The sequence below is a fragment of the Neolamprologus multifasciatus genome, chromosome 14 (assembly GCF_963576455.1).
Source record: "Neolamprologus multifasciatus chromosome 14, fNeoMul1.2, whole genome shotgun sequence".
Taxonomy (NCBI): domain Eukaryota; kingdom Metazoa; phylum Chordata; class Actinopteri; order Cichliformes; family Cichlidae; genus Neolamprologus; species Neolamprologus multifasciatus.
In genome coordinates this window covers 38,823,606-38,839,752 of record NC_140452.1, presented here as the reverse complement: position 1 = coordinate 38,839,752, position 16,147 = coordinate 38,823,606, and the positions used below count along the sequence as shown (strand labels likewise).

General features: G+C 39.4%; 1 protein-coding gene across 5 annotated transcripts in view; it reads left to right on the top strand.

Annotated features, from left to right (window-relative positions):
- The window catches only part of sez6b (seizure related 6 homolog b), a 222,630-nt gene extending 207,342 nt beyond the window's left edge, over positions 1-15,288 (top strand). Inside the window, exons 12-17 of one of the 5 annotated variants that reach the window (XR_014868696.1) lie at positions 1,962-2,153; positions 4,042-4,236; positions 5,780-5,815; positions 6,604-6,712; positions 7,356-7,959; positions 9,465-15,288. Coding sequence is in view for 3 of the 5 variants with exons in the window: in XM_085130752.1 (XP_084986878.1) it covers positions 1,962-2,153; positions 4,042-4,236; positions 5,780-5,815; positions 6,604-6,712; positions 7,356-7,524 (701 nt within the window). In the remaining 2 variants the exon portion in view is untranslated. Of the gene's footprint in view, positions 1-1,961; positions 2,154-4,041; positions 4,237-5,779; positions 5,816-6,603; positions 6,713-7,355 lie in introns of all 5 variants that reach the window. The other 4 variants (XR_014868697.1, XM_085130756.1, XM_085130752.1 and 1 more) reach the window with 4 other exon arrangements.
- The last annotated feature ends 859 nt before the right edge of the window (positions 15,289-16,147 follow it).

The following is a 16,147-nucleotide window of genomic DNA, read 5'->3' as shown; positions in this document are numbered from 1 at the left end:
ATGTTGTACACAGCACAAGTAATCTGTGAGAGAGGGAAAGCACTATGTAAGAATCAGTCCATTCACTGAACAGAGTTTCATCATGTTACTTTTGTAGTATCATGTTCTGGCACATGTTGCTATTACATGGCTTGATTAAAGTACACATTAGGCTGGGTTAGGGTTAGAGCTAAACTGTTCTGGGCCAGCACAGGGCCAGCAGTGTGTCTGCAACTGGCCCGTGGCTGCACACAACTTACACATGGGCCACATACTGCAAAGAACGACGGCCCTTTGGTGGCCCAGATCAGGTTTGCCAGAGGTAATCCACACATGGGCCAGCACAGGACCACCAGTGTGTTTGCAACTGGCCTTGTGCTGGCCCATGTGTGGGCCACATCTGGCAAACCAGATCTGGGCCACCAAAGGGCCGTCGTTCTTTGCAGTATGTGGCCCATGTGTAAGCGCCATGTGACCAGCATGAAGATGTGCCAGGGTGTTGTGACTAGGGATGGGTATCGTTTAGGTTTTATCCGATACCGGTGCCAAATCGGTACTTTTGAAACGGTGCCGGTGCTTAAACGGTGCTCAAACCGGTGCTTAAAGAATGGAGAACACAAAATTGGTCCAAAGACCTCTTATGTTCAGCTGTTTTTTTGTAAAAAGATAACAATGTTAGCCTTTTCTGCAGCTATGGGGCATATATGGTATCACTCTTGGCTGGAAGCAGTGCTTAAACAATGGAAAAAACACAAACTTTGTCCAAAAACCTCTCATGTTTAACTGTTTCCCACTTTTTCTTTGGTCATTTTAGCCTTTTTGGCCAGGGTGAAGAGAGTATCTGCCATCAAACAAGAAGACAGCCGCATGTAACTACGTCTGTGTTTGCTAGTTCACTTTACATGCATTAATTTAATAACGTGGTTAGCCTACTCAACGTAAATTACACACGAACAACATGAAGCTACTCACGCAGAGAAGAACGGCTGCTGCTGCCATCATCATCCTCATCATTTCTGCTACACTGGCAGGGCTAGGGGCCAGGACTCTCCTCTTCGGGTTTTTGGGGGATGTTGCTAACTCCGGGTCCGATAACAGGCACCACACCCGCAGTAGATGTGCTCGGTGTGAGGTCTCGCAGCAAGCTATCAAATACGGCGCATTTCTCGGCTTTAAAAAAAAAACGCTATGCGTCGCCAGGTGTTTCATCGGATTCGAGGTGTTACCTCCTTTGACAGTATCACAGTATCAGCACTTGTTGCAGGCTGCTGAGTTTGCATCTTTTGCTGTGAAGTACAGCCAGACTTTGACCGCTTCGCCTTGGGCATTTTAATCTGTAGCTCTGCTCTAAAAGAACGTACGTACCTGGACCCGCCTACTATCCTCGGAAACGTAAAATGATTGGCTAGAATCTAAAGTGTATGACAGCTCAGGAAAAAAAAAGCACCAAAATGTGCGCTGCTTTTCGGTCTGGTTACTACCGTTTATGTCAGAACCGGTGCCATCATGGCAACGGACACCGGTACCCATCCCTAGTTGTGACTGTGTATGATTCTTCCACATGCTACTGAGCCCTGTTTGTTAAATACATAAACTGTTAAATTACCAGTAGGTCTTGTTTCTTCAGATTTCAATAATCCAGTGCAATAAACGACACCAAGCAAGAGTAATTTTAGTTCATTTGTCCTTTGGCTCCCTGTAACATGTTACAATCATTCAAGCGCAAAGACAAAGAGATACCACAACAAGCAAACTCTTTGGGGGTTTTCTTTGCACTTTGTTTTACATGCATACTTCATTGGTACATTTACTTTGAGCTTTTCTTGTTAAAAGATTTCAGATCAGCTGAAATTGAAGTTAGGGTCATGGTTAGTAATGTCGCTCTGTTCAGGTGAGACAAAATAAACAGGAGAGTAAAGAACAAAAAATGCTGGTCAGTAGTTGGTCAGTAATGACCAATCTTTGTTTCTTTGTCCTCCCAGTGGTGTCTTGTACTGACCCTGGAAAGGTGGAGCATAGCAGACAGGTGCTGTCAGGTACTCATTTCACCGTAGGTTCAACTATTCAGTATATCTGCAACAAGGGCTTCACTCTGTCTGGAAACAGCCTGCTAACCTGCTTCAGTCGGGGATCATCAGGCCCCAGGTGGAGCCAGAAGCTACCTAGATGCCTGCGTACGTACACACTTTTCCTTCCCTTTTAATAATTACTGTAGATGACTGAAATTTTTCTGGTGTGTGAAGGTATTTGTACCATTATATTTGTGCCACTTTTAATGAGAGCTTATAGTTTTATAAATAAACTGTGAATTAAAAAAAACTGTAAAAGCCTAAAATGAAAAGTAAAGAGGGTGTCAGTCTTCACAAGAGATGAGCTAACGGCTGTGCCTCTGGTCCTACTTTTAATTTTGGAAATTTTAGGAAACACAAAAAAACCAGGCACTCTAAGAGCAATGGTCTATTGGGATAATATAGTATTGCAAGGCCTGTTGGATATGACAGAAAACAGTTCTGATCGACAGATGTGATTGCAGACATTCCCCAACTCTCTTTGTAGTAATCACCATTGATCAATGATCATCACAATTTGTATTTTAATAACAAATGAGGTTGTTGTTGTTGTTGTGGTTGTGACAACTGTTAGACATTTGGAGTTAGTTTTAGTAATTATGCAACACTGCTTATAAGGTTGTGGAGAACTGCTGTCACCTGTCAGCTGAGACTGAAGAAGTCATTCTGATGAGTGAAGAAACACCCTCACTGAAAAATGCTGCATCCAGATGAACAGAATCAACTTTCTGGGATTTTCTTACCTTTCTTATTAAGAAACACACAAGTCCATTGGAAGACCACTCAGTGTATGTAGCATTCATTGACAGATGTCAGCTCTCTAACTGTGAGGCCCAAGGTACAGATGAGAGAAACAGTGCAAATGCAAATTTTCTGCATCATTGTGAACTCAGTGAACTCTGGACTGCTCATCTGCAACATTATGTCCATCTTTTATATACAATCCCCTTAAATAATAGGACAAAACCCCAACATTGCCCCCTGCGAGCAAACCCTTGATGTCACTAGAAAAGAAAAACGTTCTTTTACCAGAAAGAAACGTCAGCCATAGCCAGGATCAGCGAGGGCAGCCATCTACCGTGACCAGTTGGTGGTGAAATGAAAGAAAAAGAGAGCAGTGGGAGACAGGACAAATGTACTCTATGGGAGAAAGAGTCAGAGTTTAATAGTTACTAGTGGGTAAATGTAATAGTAGTGTATAAATATGTATTAATACAAAAAAAAGAAATGCACAGCATAGGAAGCCCCCAGCAGCCTCAGCCTACGGCAACATAACTACGATGGTCCAAGGTCACCTGATCCAACCCTAAATATAAGTTTTATCTACAAGGAAAGTATTAAGCCTGCTTATTAATTTAAAACTGGTATGAAGGCCTTCTTTAAGATTGTCTGAACTAGTATCATCAACTACTTTAAGTCTTTTACTATTCAGATTATAATATCCTAGTTGTAGAAATAGAGACATTCACTGCACTTTTACAGATTTCTAACAAACTTCATCAATGCTAAATTTAATGACTCAATTTTGTTTAAAACCAGAACCCAAGCAGGACTCCTAACCAGACCAAACAAGCTTCAGTGTGTATTAAATCTCCAATTAGACCTGGGGAATACAAGGAACACAGGATATGATTCATCTCATTTTCATCATTTTCAAATCGTTAATTAAGACCTTGTGTCCTGTGAATGGTGGTACTGTCATCCTGGAGGACACAACTCCCATCGGGACAGAAATTTTGACATTTCTTAGTTATTAGTGAATATCGTAAGAGTGACAGTGATGCTGTTTCAACAATAGATGCTGTCTTTCTTTGCAGATTGTGAATAACCAACAAAATTTAATTGAAATCTTGACAATATCATTTTCCACCCGTCCCGCTGATTAAATAATGGCATTCTGTTAGAAACACTAATTAACAACAACTCTGTGACCTGCCATGGAGTTAATTAATTACACAGTTGTGACCATAATTTTTCATTACTTTGCCTTCAGCTGAGACCTTCGAGCCTTGCAATCATCCAGGAACCCCCACTTATGGGATGCCCAGCTCTAATAAGCTCCACTTCCAGGCTGGAGAGACCCTGCATTATTCCTGCCAGAATGGACATCAGCTGCTGGGTGAACCTCTTCTCTACTGTGTTCCTGGACACCCGTCACAGTGGAGTGGGCTGCCACCTGTCTGCAAAGGTAGAAAACTGCAGCATGACTTGTTTCTACATTGTCAATTCATTTTTCAAGATCATTGAAGGAAAACAGCTCAGAAAAACTGGTTGTGGCCAAGCCAGAAGCAAAAAGGTTATATTTGGAAATGTAAATTCCATATTAAATCAAATTCAAAACATACAAAAGTCAAAGAAAAAATGCAAAAAAAAGGTATTAATTAACCTTGAATAGCAACGTGATCTGGAAAGATGACATTAACGTGACCATGATGAAACCTTACAGACTGAAAGACAGATCATCTTAAGAAAAAAAAAGTATGTTTTGGAAAAGCAGAAACTCACATCAATCACAGTGAAAGGCCATAGATGAAAAAGAACTGTCTTTTTTCAAATTGATTTATTTGTCCTGACAATTTGGAGAAGGTTGTTCCAGTCTAGAGGCTAAAATAACAAAAGAGCAGCATTTACCTTGAGCCTGCTGTTTGATCAAGGCGACTCAGGGATACAGGGTGCAGTAAGGACATGTTAAACAAACAACCACGAGGCAGGAGAGACCTATCAGGACTCCGGTGAGGGTATGCATCTGTAATTTGCTTTTACTAGAGGAGTCTCAGAGGTTGCACAGTCAAGCTGCTCTATATGCACAAAATAATGAACTGGTTTGTTGTCTGATTGCAAACGGTACAGTATATCTGAGCAGAAAAAGGGTTTCAATAAGCCTTTGTTGCATTTTGTACCAAAATTATAATAATTCCAATACAAATTACATTTCAGTAAACAAAATACATCTCCTTACAATTATAGTTCCTGCTCTGTGCTTCTAGGTTTATTTTGGTAATGATTTTCCCCATTCTCGTACATTGTCTCATTGTCTTGAATAGTTTGTCCTCCCAGGTGTAGCCTCTCTGCCCTTGTGTTTGCATCTCATCTGGTCCTTTGCAATATCATCCTGCGAGTTTTCTGTCATTTGGATTCTGTACTGTAATCTTTGCAATGTACAGTACAATAAAGTAATAATGAGTATATCCAAATGCACTCAGTAAGTTTTTTATTTTTACCTGATTTATAAAAAATACATTTAAAAAAATAAATCCTGATATACTACAGGTAGCCCAAACAATCAAAAGCTCATTTCTTAAGCAATTTAACTGGAAAACTTTAAGGGAGCTGACTTATTTAGATAGATGAGATGAAATTAATTAACATACCAACCAGGAAAATTGTAAGCTGATAGATTCGATTTTAAATGGAATTAAACTCATAACAATCCACAAAACTGTGAACATTATGCATATATATGATTGCAAGTAAAAAAAAAGTTGATTAAAAAAAGTATTCACTGTGCTTGCAAAATGCCTCCTTCAGTTAGACTGTAGTTGCACATGTAATTTTTCATGTGATCAAGTCAAGAAGTTTTCTTCTGTTAAACTTTCATCACTGTTGACAGAGTGTATCTGGTGGTATAGTCAATAAAATTCAGTTAAATCAGCCAAACGGTACCTTATTAAGTATTTTCTTAATTTCTTTTGCTGTTTTTTATTTAACATTCATTCTTTCTGTATTCTCAGCCCACCCAACAGAGTATGATAAGCACAGAGTAGCTGGTAAGTTTACCTACAGAGATAAAAGTCTTTGTATAAACCTTCTGATTCTACCTGCACACAACGAGTTACCATCAGGGATGAACAGTTTAAAGGATCATTTGTGCTAGAAATATTTCCAATATATATGCAATATATAATCATAATTTGTATAAAAAATAAAGACAACTGGAGGGGAATTCAACTATATGTGTAAAGGTGTGTAATAGCAGTCAAACATATTAACAGACCTATTATTTCAACGCTTTTGCATTTTTTGTAATTTTTAGAGTGTATAATAAAACTAAAGACATCAAATCACAGTTTGTCATTTAAAAAACATATATTACTGTACTTTCTGCCTTGGTAGTTACTTTGCAAACCACTGGTAATATTGGAGTCAGCTCTACAAGGTGATCACTTGGTTGGGTTCCAGTTAGCAGGCAAACCTCTGGGTCTTAATAAGTTAATTCCGTCAATGTATGAATCCATATTAAAGCAACCAAATAAAACAAAACAAGTATATTGTTATTTCAAGACATGGAGGCCCATCAATGAAGATAAATCTCAATAACTTCACAAAGACTAAAAGGCTCTGACCCTAGGACTCCAATAGTAAAGGAAGATGAAGCTTCTGAGGAGGAGGAGGAATTCATCAGTATTATCATCTTATATTAATGACCACATCACTGCTTTCTAGATTTAAGTAGTAGGCCCATCTTAATATCAACTGTTCAGTGTGAATCAGAAATTCATGATGAAAATGCTGCAAATGAAGTTAAACCTTCACAATCTTTTTTTTTCTCCAACAGTACCTACTGCAGACCTAAGGATGGAAGGAGCCCAAGTAGCATTGGCTGTCTTCATCTCCATCACCTTCTTCCTCATCCTCATCATTGGGCTCTACCTTTATTTTTCAAAGTATGTCCAAATTAGTTGGCAAATGCTGCTGAAAAAAAGAATAAATTACATTATGACTAGAGAAAAGAATTTAAATATACACAGCATAATCTTTACAATTTATGGAATAAGCACTTATTTCCAGCACGGTAATACTACAGCCTCTCTTTGTCATGCAATGAGAGAAGCAGTGCAAATGCAGAGTCATGCAATGTGCATGCAAGCTTTTAGTAACATAAATTTCTGAACTCTGTCACAAATAAGGAGATTTGGGTGGCTTTGGTCTGACTGGGATGCACTGAAAGCAAATGAAAATATATTTAGCTGAAAGGACCTGCCAATCATGGATTTTAGAACAATGTTGAGCAAAAGGCCAGAGTGTGGCCTCAAACTGGTGCAGAAAGCAAACACACACTTCTAATTTATACCTGAATTGGGGTTTTGTGGAAGATAATCATTAGTAATGAGAGTTTGGTCTTCAGTTCTAAATAAACAGTTTTTCAGTTAAAGCACATAGTCATGTTCTTTATGCACATACATCTCTGTAAGCGCTTGCTTATGAAAACAGTAGCTGTTTTAACAAACTAGTGTTGTTTGGATTTTTTTGTTTTTTAATTGTTTTTGTCTTCTTTTAATTGATGTGTGCTTCTCTCTGTGTGCTCAGGTTTCAGAAGAAGCCACTAAGACTCACTCTGTACTCCAACTTACCATATGAAAATATCACTGGAGAGTCTACACTTTATAACTCAGTTTATGAGACAATGGTGAGTCAACATTCCCCACAGCTGTCAGTCTGTTACACTATCAAATCTAATGGCCCTCCATTCATTTAGAACCACTTTGTGGTTCACTTGCATTGTACTGTGGTATACTGATGGATGTTATTTTAATATCATCTACCCTTATTATATTAGTAAGGTAAGGCTACATAGCAGGCTACGTATCTCTGAATAATGCAATATGGGTCATCAGCACCACAAAGTTTTCCACGATGATTTGAATCAAATCCAAGAGTGGAAGATCTACTGAAAGTTACGACTATGACACTGTCAAAGAAAAACATATATTGATCACACATCCCAAGTTTTCAGTATACCATCCCCTTTAGGAGAAGCAACAGTAACATATCTGTGATTAATAAATAAGAACAAACGTTTGCTTTCAACACTTAGTTCTTCAATAACATATGGCAACTGAGGATGTTCCTTTAGTGTCTAAGTTGCTGTTTTGTTCACCTTCCATGCTTCCGATTTCTGAAGAACAATGAGGTGAGTCAGTCCTCGATCCTCCTGTGAAATACTCTTGTGATTATACTTCCTGAATATTCACTTATGTATCAAAAGTGAATTCATTTGCCTAAATACTTAATATTGGCACATTTGTCCTATCTATATAACAGTTTGGTCACAATAGGACCAAATTTGAGGTACATGTACTAGGATTTCTTTCAAGCTTTATTACACTTCTACTTTGCTCCATTTTTAGCAGCCAGATCTCTGACTGTCTGTCAGCCGGGCTACAGCGCTGAAGTGAAACCTTTTTTCTTCAATCAATGTCTTAGATTTACAGAGAGCCTTTTTTATAGGGCCACACACTCCTTTTTTCAAGAAAAACATCTACTATAAGGGTGTGTGGAACCCATTATTGTGAATTTAAATGTTAGTAAGAAATGATCAGACAAAAGAGAAATACAAATGTTCAGTTTATAAGCCATATGACAAAAAAAACATCATCCAGAATGTGATTAAAGTGGTGGTTGAGCTGTTGAGCCAATTGGGTCTAATAATATATTAAATGCAGTGTTGAGACTGTCATTGTTAAGCATCTACATGGGTGTTAAAATCACTCACAATTATTTTGAGCACTAAATCAAACAAAAAGTCTGAGAAATCTGAGAGGAACTGTGAGTAAAAGTCAGGTGGATTGATGAGTATTATTTTGTTCCATGTAGTCCAGCGGTCTCCAACCTTTTTTGCGCCACGGACCGGTTTATGCCCGACAATATTTTCATGGACCGGCCTTTAAGGTGTCGCGGATAAATACAACAAAATAAAACTAGTACCGGTACCGAAAAAAATAAGATTTATTCATAACACACGTGAAAAGACCAAGGAAACCGAGTTAACGATAAAAACGATAACAAAATAACACTGAAAACCCGTAAAAACCCTGAAAACCATACATAAGCACAAAACAATTAAACCTGCTTAACTATACTTGCCATTGTCACTATATTATGCTGCTATTCATACTATCATTATATTATGCTGCTATCCTGTATATATTGTACTTATTATTGTCTGAGTACTACGGTTGTTATTGTCTGAGTACTACGGTTGTTTTATTGTACTTTTTATATTTTACATTTATATTTATTTTGCATTTTGCACCAAGGGAGTGGCACTCCAATTTTGTTGTACTTTGTACAATGACAATAAAGGCTATTCTATTCTATTCTATTCTATTCTATTCTATTCATTTCACACCTGAGCCTCAACTGTCGCGGCCCGGGACCAAACGACTCACAGACCGCTACCGGTCCGAGGCCCGGGGGTTGGGGACCGCTGATGTAGTGCACCTCTGTAAAATTATCTGCATTTTTAAAGTTTCTCTGCTCATTTATTGTTTTTTATTAATAATTTAAAAACTATAAGTGTTTCCATTGTTGTCCATCATGTTTGTGTAACATGCTGTCCTGCCATTTTAAAGTATACACTGGTTTAGTTTTCTGACTGCTTTGAGTGCTGACCAAACTTGTGCAATGTCTTCACAGGAATCCAGAGAATACGAGGTTTCTATCTGAAGACTCCATCGTATGTGTGTGTTTAATGGACAGATAAGACGCCTGCTGGCCTTTTCAACATCACCCACACTTATTCCTTTGGTAACTTGCTTGACACCTCCACCCTGGTTTCTCTACACTGAATATGAACTTTTCTTTATTTACCTGGCAGAGGACACCACAGCACCCCTGGAAAAGCTGAGCCACCAGAATATTTTTCTAGTTCTTCAACAGTTACCGTCCAGCAGCAGTTTGTACAGTTTTTAACGCTGTGCTCACATCCTGAGAACTTTCGGTGCAAAGTAACATCTCAGAAAGCAGAGGGATCAATGCAAAGCAATGCCATTAAGTGCATATAACCACAGGTGTTAGGCTGTGTTTTGTACATTATACACATTGTCGTCTAGCACCATTAAAGGAACAATGCTTACGGATTGTTGGGATGCGGTACATTGGTATATTAAGATTTTACACTTTAATGTTAGAAAAAAGCAACAGTATAAACAATTATCTGATTATCCCCAAACTGTTGTTGCTTGAATCTGTTCTTTGACAAATAAATCGTCTTAAATAAAAGACCTTTGAAGGAATATTTGTCTCTCTAAAAGGGTGATGTTCTCATGTCTGTATGTTCAGCACAGTGATCAATGCAATATATAATTTGCTTAGATTAGCATAAAAACTGAAAGCAGGGGGAAACAGCTAGAGCTCGAAGATAAACCAAAACTCCACAGCTCCATTTAAAAACAAACTACATCTGATAACCTTGACTCAAGCTGGAAAAAAATATTAAAGCCCCTTTTATAGTTTTATGGATTTCTTAAACTTTTCATTCTCTGAATTCTTTGAAAAACTGAAGAAAATAATTAAACGCTGTTATAGTTTATTGCTAATGCAAACTTTGTCATTGGACGGTGAGTGCAAGGCTGTGAGTGAATATCCAATGACAAGAGTTTGCGACTTTATATTACAGTGCACCAATTACACATGCACCTCAGATGGTGGACTTTGGGCAGATTTTAAAAATAGTATAAGATGAATGATAAGTTGTCTGTTGTGTCTCCAGCTGCTTTAGCTATCAAATGCTAGCAGATTAATGAGCCAGTAAATTTGTATGTAACATGGTATTACATTCAAAACTTATTGGTTTGCAATAATGAAGCAATAATTTTCAACATAGCAACCAGTACACTTTTAGTAATGTTATTTAGTAATTGATAAAGTATTTATTTTCCATCTTTAAGAAGATTCTGTGCTATTTGAGTATTCGTCAGCTATGGCCAAGAATGGTTTTGTATCTAGCATCCAGTGACCTTCATTGGAATTGCCTTTTTGTTTTTTAATTTTTTGCACTTAGTATGCTATAATTTTTTTTCCTTCCATGTATTTGTTGAGTTTTAAACTTTATACTGACACCATCATTAAACAAAACAAAACCAACATAACAGGACAAAACAAACTAGACAAAACAAAACAAAACAAACAACCCGGCTCAAGAATACAAATAAATAAATGGAAAATCCAGACACTTTGATTATGAGATACAATTAACAATACACATATGTAAAACAGCAGTGACTTGCTTGCATTATACCAGGGCCCGTGAGAAAATAGCAGAAATATCCAAACTGGCATACGCCATAAATGGGTCCCATATTTTATTAAACTTTTTGTCCCTGCTATGTAACTTGCATGTTAAGAAATCTAGTGACACATATTCCAATACCGTCCGGTGCCACTGAGTCTTAGATGGGGCCGTGTCCATGATCCAGTTCAAAAGGACACATTTCCTAGCACAGAATGTTAACAGTGCGTAGAGCTGCTTTCCAAACTTCCCCCTGATTTTGCCACTCCAAGTAACATGCACAATGGGTTGCATTGACACACCAAAATTGTTGTGTTTTGCGGTGCATAGACAGTGCGTGGGGTTGCCCACCTCTATTTTTCATTTAGGGCACAGCGGAGAAAGGTCAGAATTGTATTTATGGCGTTGAGAAGGTGATATGTGAGCTCTGTGTAGAATTTTAATTTGGATTGCCTTTACTTTATTACAGACGCTCAGAGATTTAGCATTCTCCCAGACTTATTGGAATTGCATTTTAAATTATGAAGCCTGGTAAAATACTAGCATCATTGTTCACCAGTTGATTTATTGTTAGCCTGTGTAGAAACTGAACGGAGACAGGGTCCAGTCCAACATTAGTGCAAGGCAACAGGACCTTTTTCTAAAAGTTTTGCTTCTTTTTCATGAGAGCTCTCATGCCACTTTTTTTTTTATTCAGTCTGTGTTTTTTAATTTTTCTAAGTGCCACACTAGCTGTTTTCCCCTGATTCCAATATGCTAAGCTAAGCTAATTCCAAGCTATCGCTCAGTAGTGTTTTTGTTTTTTCATTTCACTTAGCTAACACTACTATTTAAAGAAATTATTGAACATTGATTTCTTACTAATTAATTTACATCAAAATGACATTATTATACTCTGTCAAGATCCAGCACTATAGGGATCATTGCAATTTGATTTGACTTTATGAAATGATGGTATTGACCCTACATTCATATGCATTATGCAGAATGAAAGACAGGACTGATTTATCCTTGGTTCAGTTACAAACTAAGTTATAATAATTTAGGTAGCATCTCATCCAGAGCTAGCACTGATTGCAGATCAGGTACAAATTCAGACTTTTGTTGTCATTCAACATACAATGTATACAATATTGTCCTATGATAACATGTACCCTTGCAAACTACTTTGATGATAACCTATTTTTTGATTAATTGTATATAAAGTATTTATTGATCTACTTCACAAACATCTTCAATAAAGGTTATTATTCAGAAAAACAGTGGGCACTTTCAAAACGTGTGGTGAGTCCGTGGTTTGTGTGCTTCATTAAAACTCTCTAATCTATAATCATGGTTTCAAACCTTTCCTCAAATATTTTGATTTTCTAGTATAACAAAAAAATTAAGACAAGCACCTCAAGCGTAGTAACTGTTTTTTTTGGAAGTGATCCAATCAGAAGCAATGTCTTTGTGCAGTAAGGTGACATTTGAAGGCATTTGTGTGGTTGTGGGGTGGGGGGCCCATGGAAACATAACAAAAAATCTCTGCTTTGGAGGAAAACAAATTAACACAGTTTGCATTTGATGTCAAGGAAAATAAGATGCTTTGTAAACCATGTGGAGCAATTGTCTTAACAAACTTTTACACTTTATGTTTTAGTCAACTGAATCAACTTTAGATTCAGTCTACTATAATCTTGTGCTATGTCGTCGACTAAAACTGAATTACATTTTAAACAAAATAAACTAAACCAAAATCTGCTGACAAAATGAATACACACAGAGTCCTATTCCTTCGTGTATTCTAGCCTTAAACTTGCTTAATTATAAGATATTCATCTGGATATACCAAATACACTATAGTGCTAACAGTATTCACTCAACTGCCTTCACATGCAATCCCTTCCAAATCCATAGGGTTTAATATGATGTCGCCCCACCCTTTGCAGTTATAACAGCTTCGGCTCTTCTGGAAAGGCTTTCCATGATGTCTGGGTGTGTGTTCCATTTGTGCATTTGGGCATTTGTGATGTTAGCTGCTCAGCTTTGGAATCCTGTTCCATGAAATTCTCTACACACTGTTCTTAAACTAATTTGTAGGCCACAGGAATTTTGAAAGCTGTAGTGATTGACTCTGCAGAAAGCTGGAGACCTCTGTGCGTTATGTGCCTCAGGATCTACTAAACCCGCTCTGTGATTTTACTTGGCCTACCACTTCATGACTGAATTGCTGTGGTTCCCAATTGCTTACACTTTGTTATAACACTTCTAACATTGAGTATGGAATATTTTAGAAAAAAGGAAATTTCATGATTGTTGAACAGGTTGCATCTGGCCATAGCACCACACTGACTGAGGTCCTGAGAGCAACCACAAATGTTTGTGGAAATAGTCTGCATGACCAGATGCTTGAATTTATAAAACTGTGGGTATGGAAGTGATCGGAGCACTTGTATTAGATGACTTGGACAAGTGCGTGAATACTTTTGACAATATAATGTAAGTGAAACAAGGACATTAGGAGCCAAATTTACTAAATAAGGCAAAGTAGCCTGTGAATGCAATTCTGGATAGCATTCATAGGTATGGTTAGTTTCATGGATGATTTTCTAAACGCAGATGCAGTCAATTTATTTAAATATCAAGTACAGAAAATAAGACATGCTTTCTTTCTATGTTAAATTAAATAAAATTACAAAAAAATGAGGTGCAGCTGCAAGGACAATCATTTCAGGTCAGTGACCTATAGTGCTTCAAAAGGAGACCATTGAATGGCGCCAATGATAAGGTCCAGGTCCCAGAGGAGAACCGGGGATCCTGGCCTGAGAAGAAGTTGCTGGACACCCCTCAGGAACCAATATATTTAAAAGGAGTAAGCCTCACTAAGTGCTGAATGACCAAAGTGAATGGTCTTTGATCACTGCCACCATGTATGGTGTCCACTTTAACCTCATATGGGTCCAACTTGTGGACCACACACCAGGAGATAAACACTCCCCAGCGACAGGAGTAGCAGCCCTAATGGACAGTGCACAAGACTACCGCATTGTTCGCATGGCTGAGGCTGCGAACAATGCCCGTGGCCCCTGAGAAGGAGACTCCTTCTCAGGGGCCAGACTCCTCACATAATGTCTGCTGCTATGTTCAGTGGCCTTGGCACATGAATATCTCTCAGTGAGCGGAACAGGGGGTGAGCCTACTGCCACAGCCTGGCAGCTATCCTGCAAAGGAGGGGCAAGTCTAGGCAACCCTGTCTGTTGACACAACAGGGCTGTCTCCCTGACGCTGACATCAAATCCCTGCAGTCGAGAAACTACTCGAGTGCCAGGATGACAGCTTGCAGTTCTTGATACCACAGCCCTCGTGTATTGCACCCCAACCTACTGGAGAGGCGTCTGTGGAGAATAACTGGTGGTGAATCACCAGACACACCACCTAGCCCAGCTCCAGGTTGGAGGAGTCCCTTCATCCATATGGCCCATGAGGCAGAAGTATAGCCCCCAACTGACCCACTAGTGAAGTCTGAAGTGCTCTAGGCATCTCCTAAAGTTCTAGCGTCGCTCCGCAGTGTGGGACACAAAGGCCCTATGTCCAGACATAGGACCTGGGAAGGCTGTAGCTTGCTCTTCTTGAGATTCAGGCGCAAGCCTTGAGCCTGAACTTGTACATGAGCTAAGCTACATGGCTGCAGGACTGTTGTTCTGATGTGGTGCAAACCAGCCAGTCGTGTAAGTAGTTAAGGACCCTGTGGCCCTGTATCCTCATAGAACCAAGGACAGCGTCCATGCATCACGTGAAGGTCCAGAGTGCAAGAGAGATGCCAAAGGGGAAAACAGTAAATGACTTTCAGATCAATAGTAGCAAACCAATCCCCAAAACTGATGGCCTGCTTCACCTTGGGGACCATCAGCATTTTGTATATCAGGGGACAAAGATAGCAGTTGAGGCCCCTGAGATCCAACATCGGGGAAAAACACCCTTCCCGTTTGGGAACCAAAAAAGAGCGGAAAGGGAACCCAGCTTGGCAGTCCCCAGCATCCACCTCCTGTATCCCATCTTTCTTCAGGAGGGCTGAGAGTTCTTCCTGCATTATTCAAGATTCAAGAGATTCAAGATTCAAAGTGTTTATTGTCATGTTTCCAAAGAAAAAAGAGGCATTTCTCTGTGCAATGAAATTCTTTCTTTGCTGTCCACCCACAGATGCCAATTAATATATACAATAGAAATAGAACAGATAAAATGCAAATAGTACAAATAAATAAATGAAGACAGAAAAGGAGACAAAATATTGAAGTGTGAAACAGAGATATGTGCAAAAGAGCTGTAGCTTAATATGCAGAATGACCTGATATGCAAAAAATTATTATTACTGTTCAAAAATAGGTCAGCTGTTCAGGAGTCTGATAGCAGTGGCGAAGAAGGAGTTGTTGAGTCTGGATGTTCTGGATTTCACACTTCTGAACCTCCGCCCCGAGGGCAGAAGTGTGAACAGTCTGTGTTGGGGGTGTGTGGGGTCTTTGAGGATGGAGGCAGCTCTCCTCTGGACTCTGTGATGGTAGATGCTCTGCAGAGAGGGCAGCGGAGTCCTGAACTTCTCCACACTCTCTGCAGGCATTTGCGGTCCATAGCAGTAGTGCTGCCGTACCATGCAGTGATGCAGCTGGTCAGTGTGTTCTCCACAATGCAGCTGTAGAACCTGCTGAGGATCTTGGCCGACACACCAAATTTCCTCAGCCTCCTCAGGAAATGCAACCGCTGCTGAGCCTTCTTGACCAGCTGTGTGGTGTTCAGTGTCCAGGTGAGGTCCTCACTGATGTGGACACCCAGGTGTACCTAAAGCTGCTCACCCTCTCCACTTCAAGGCCCCGGATAAACAGCAGCTGGTGAGGCCTCCTCTTCTTCCTCATGTCTACTATCATTTCCTTTGTCTTGTCAGTGTTGAGGGTGAGGTTGTCGTCCTCACACCATGACACCAGACTGGCCACGTCTCTCCTGTAAGCCGCTTCGTCCCCTCCAGTGATGCGACCGATCACTGCAGTGTTGTCCGCGAACTTCAAAATAATGTTATCTTTGTTGGAGGTGACACAGGGTGTACAGGGTGTAGAGG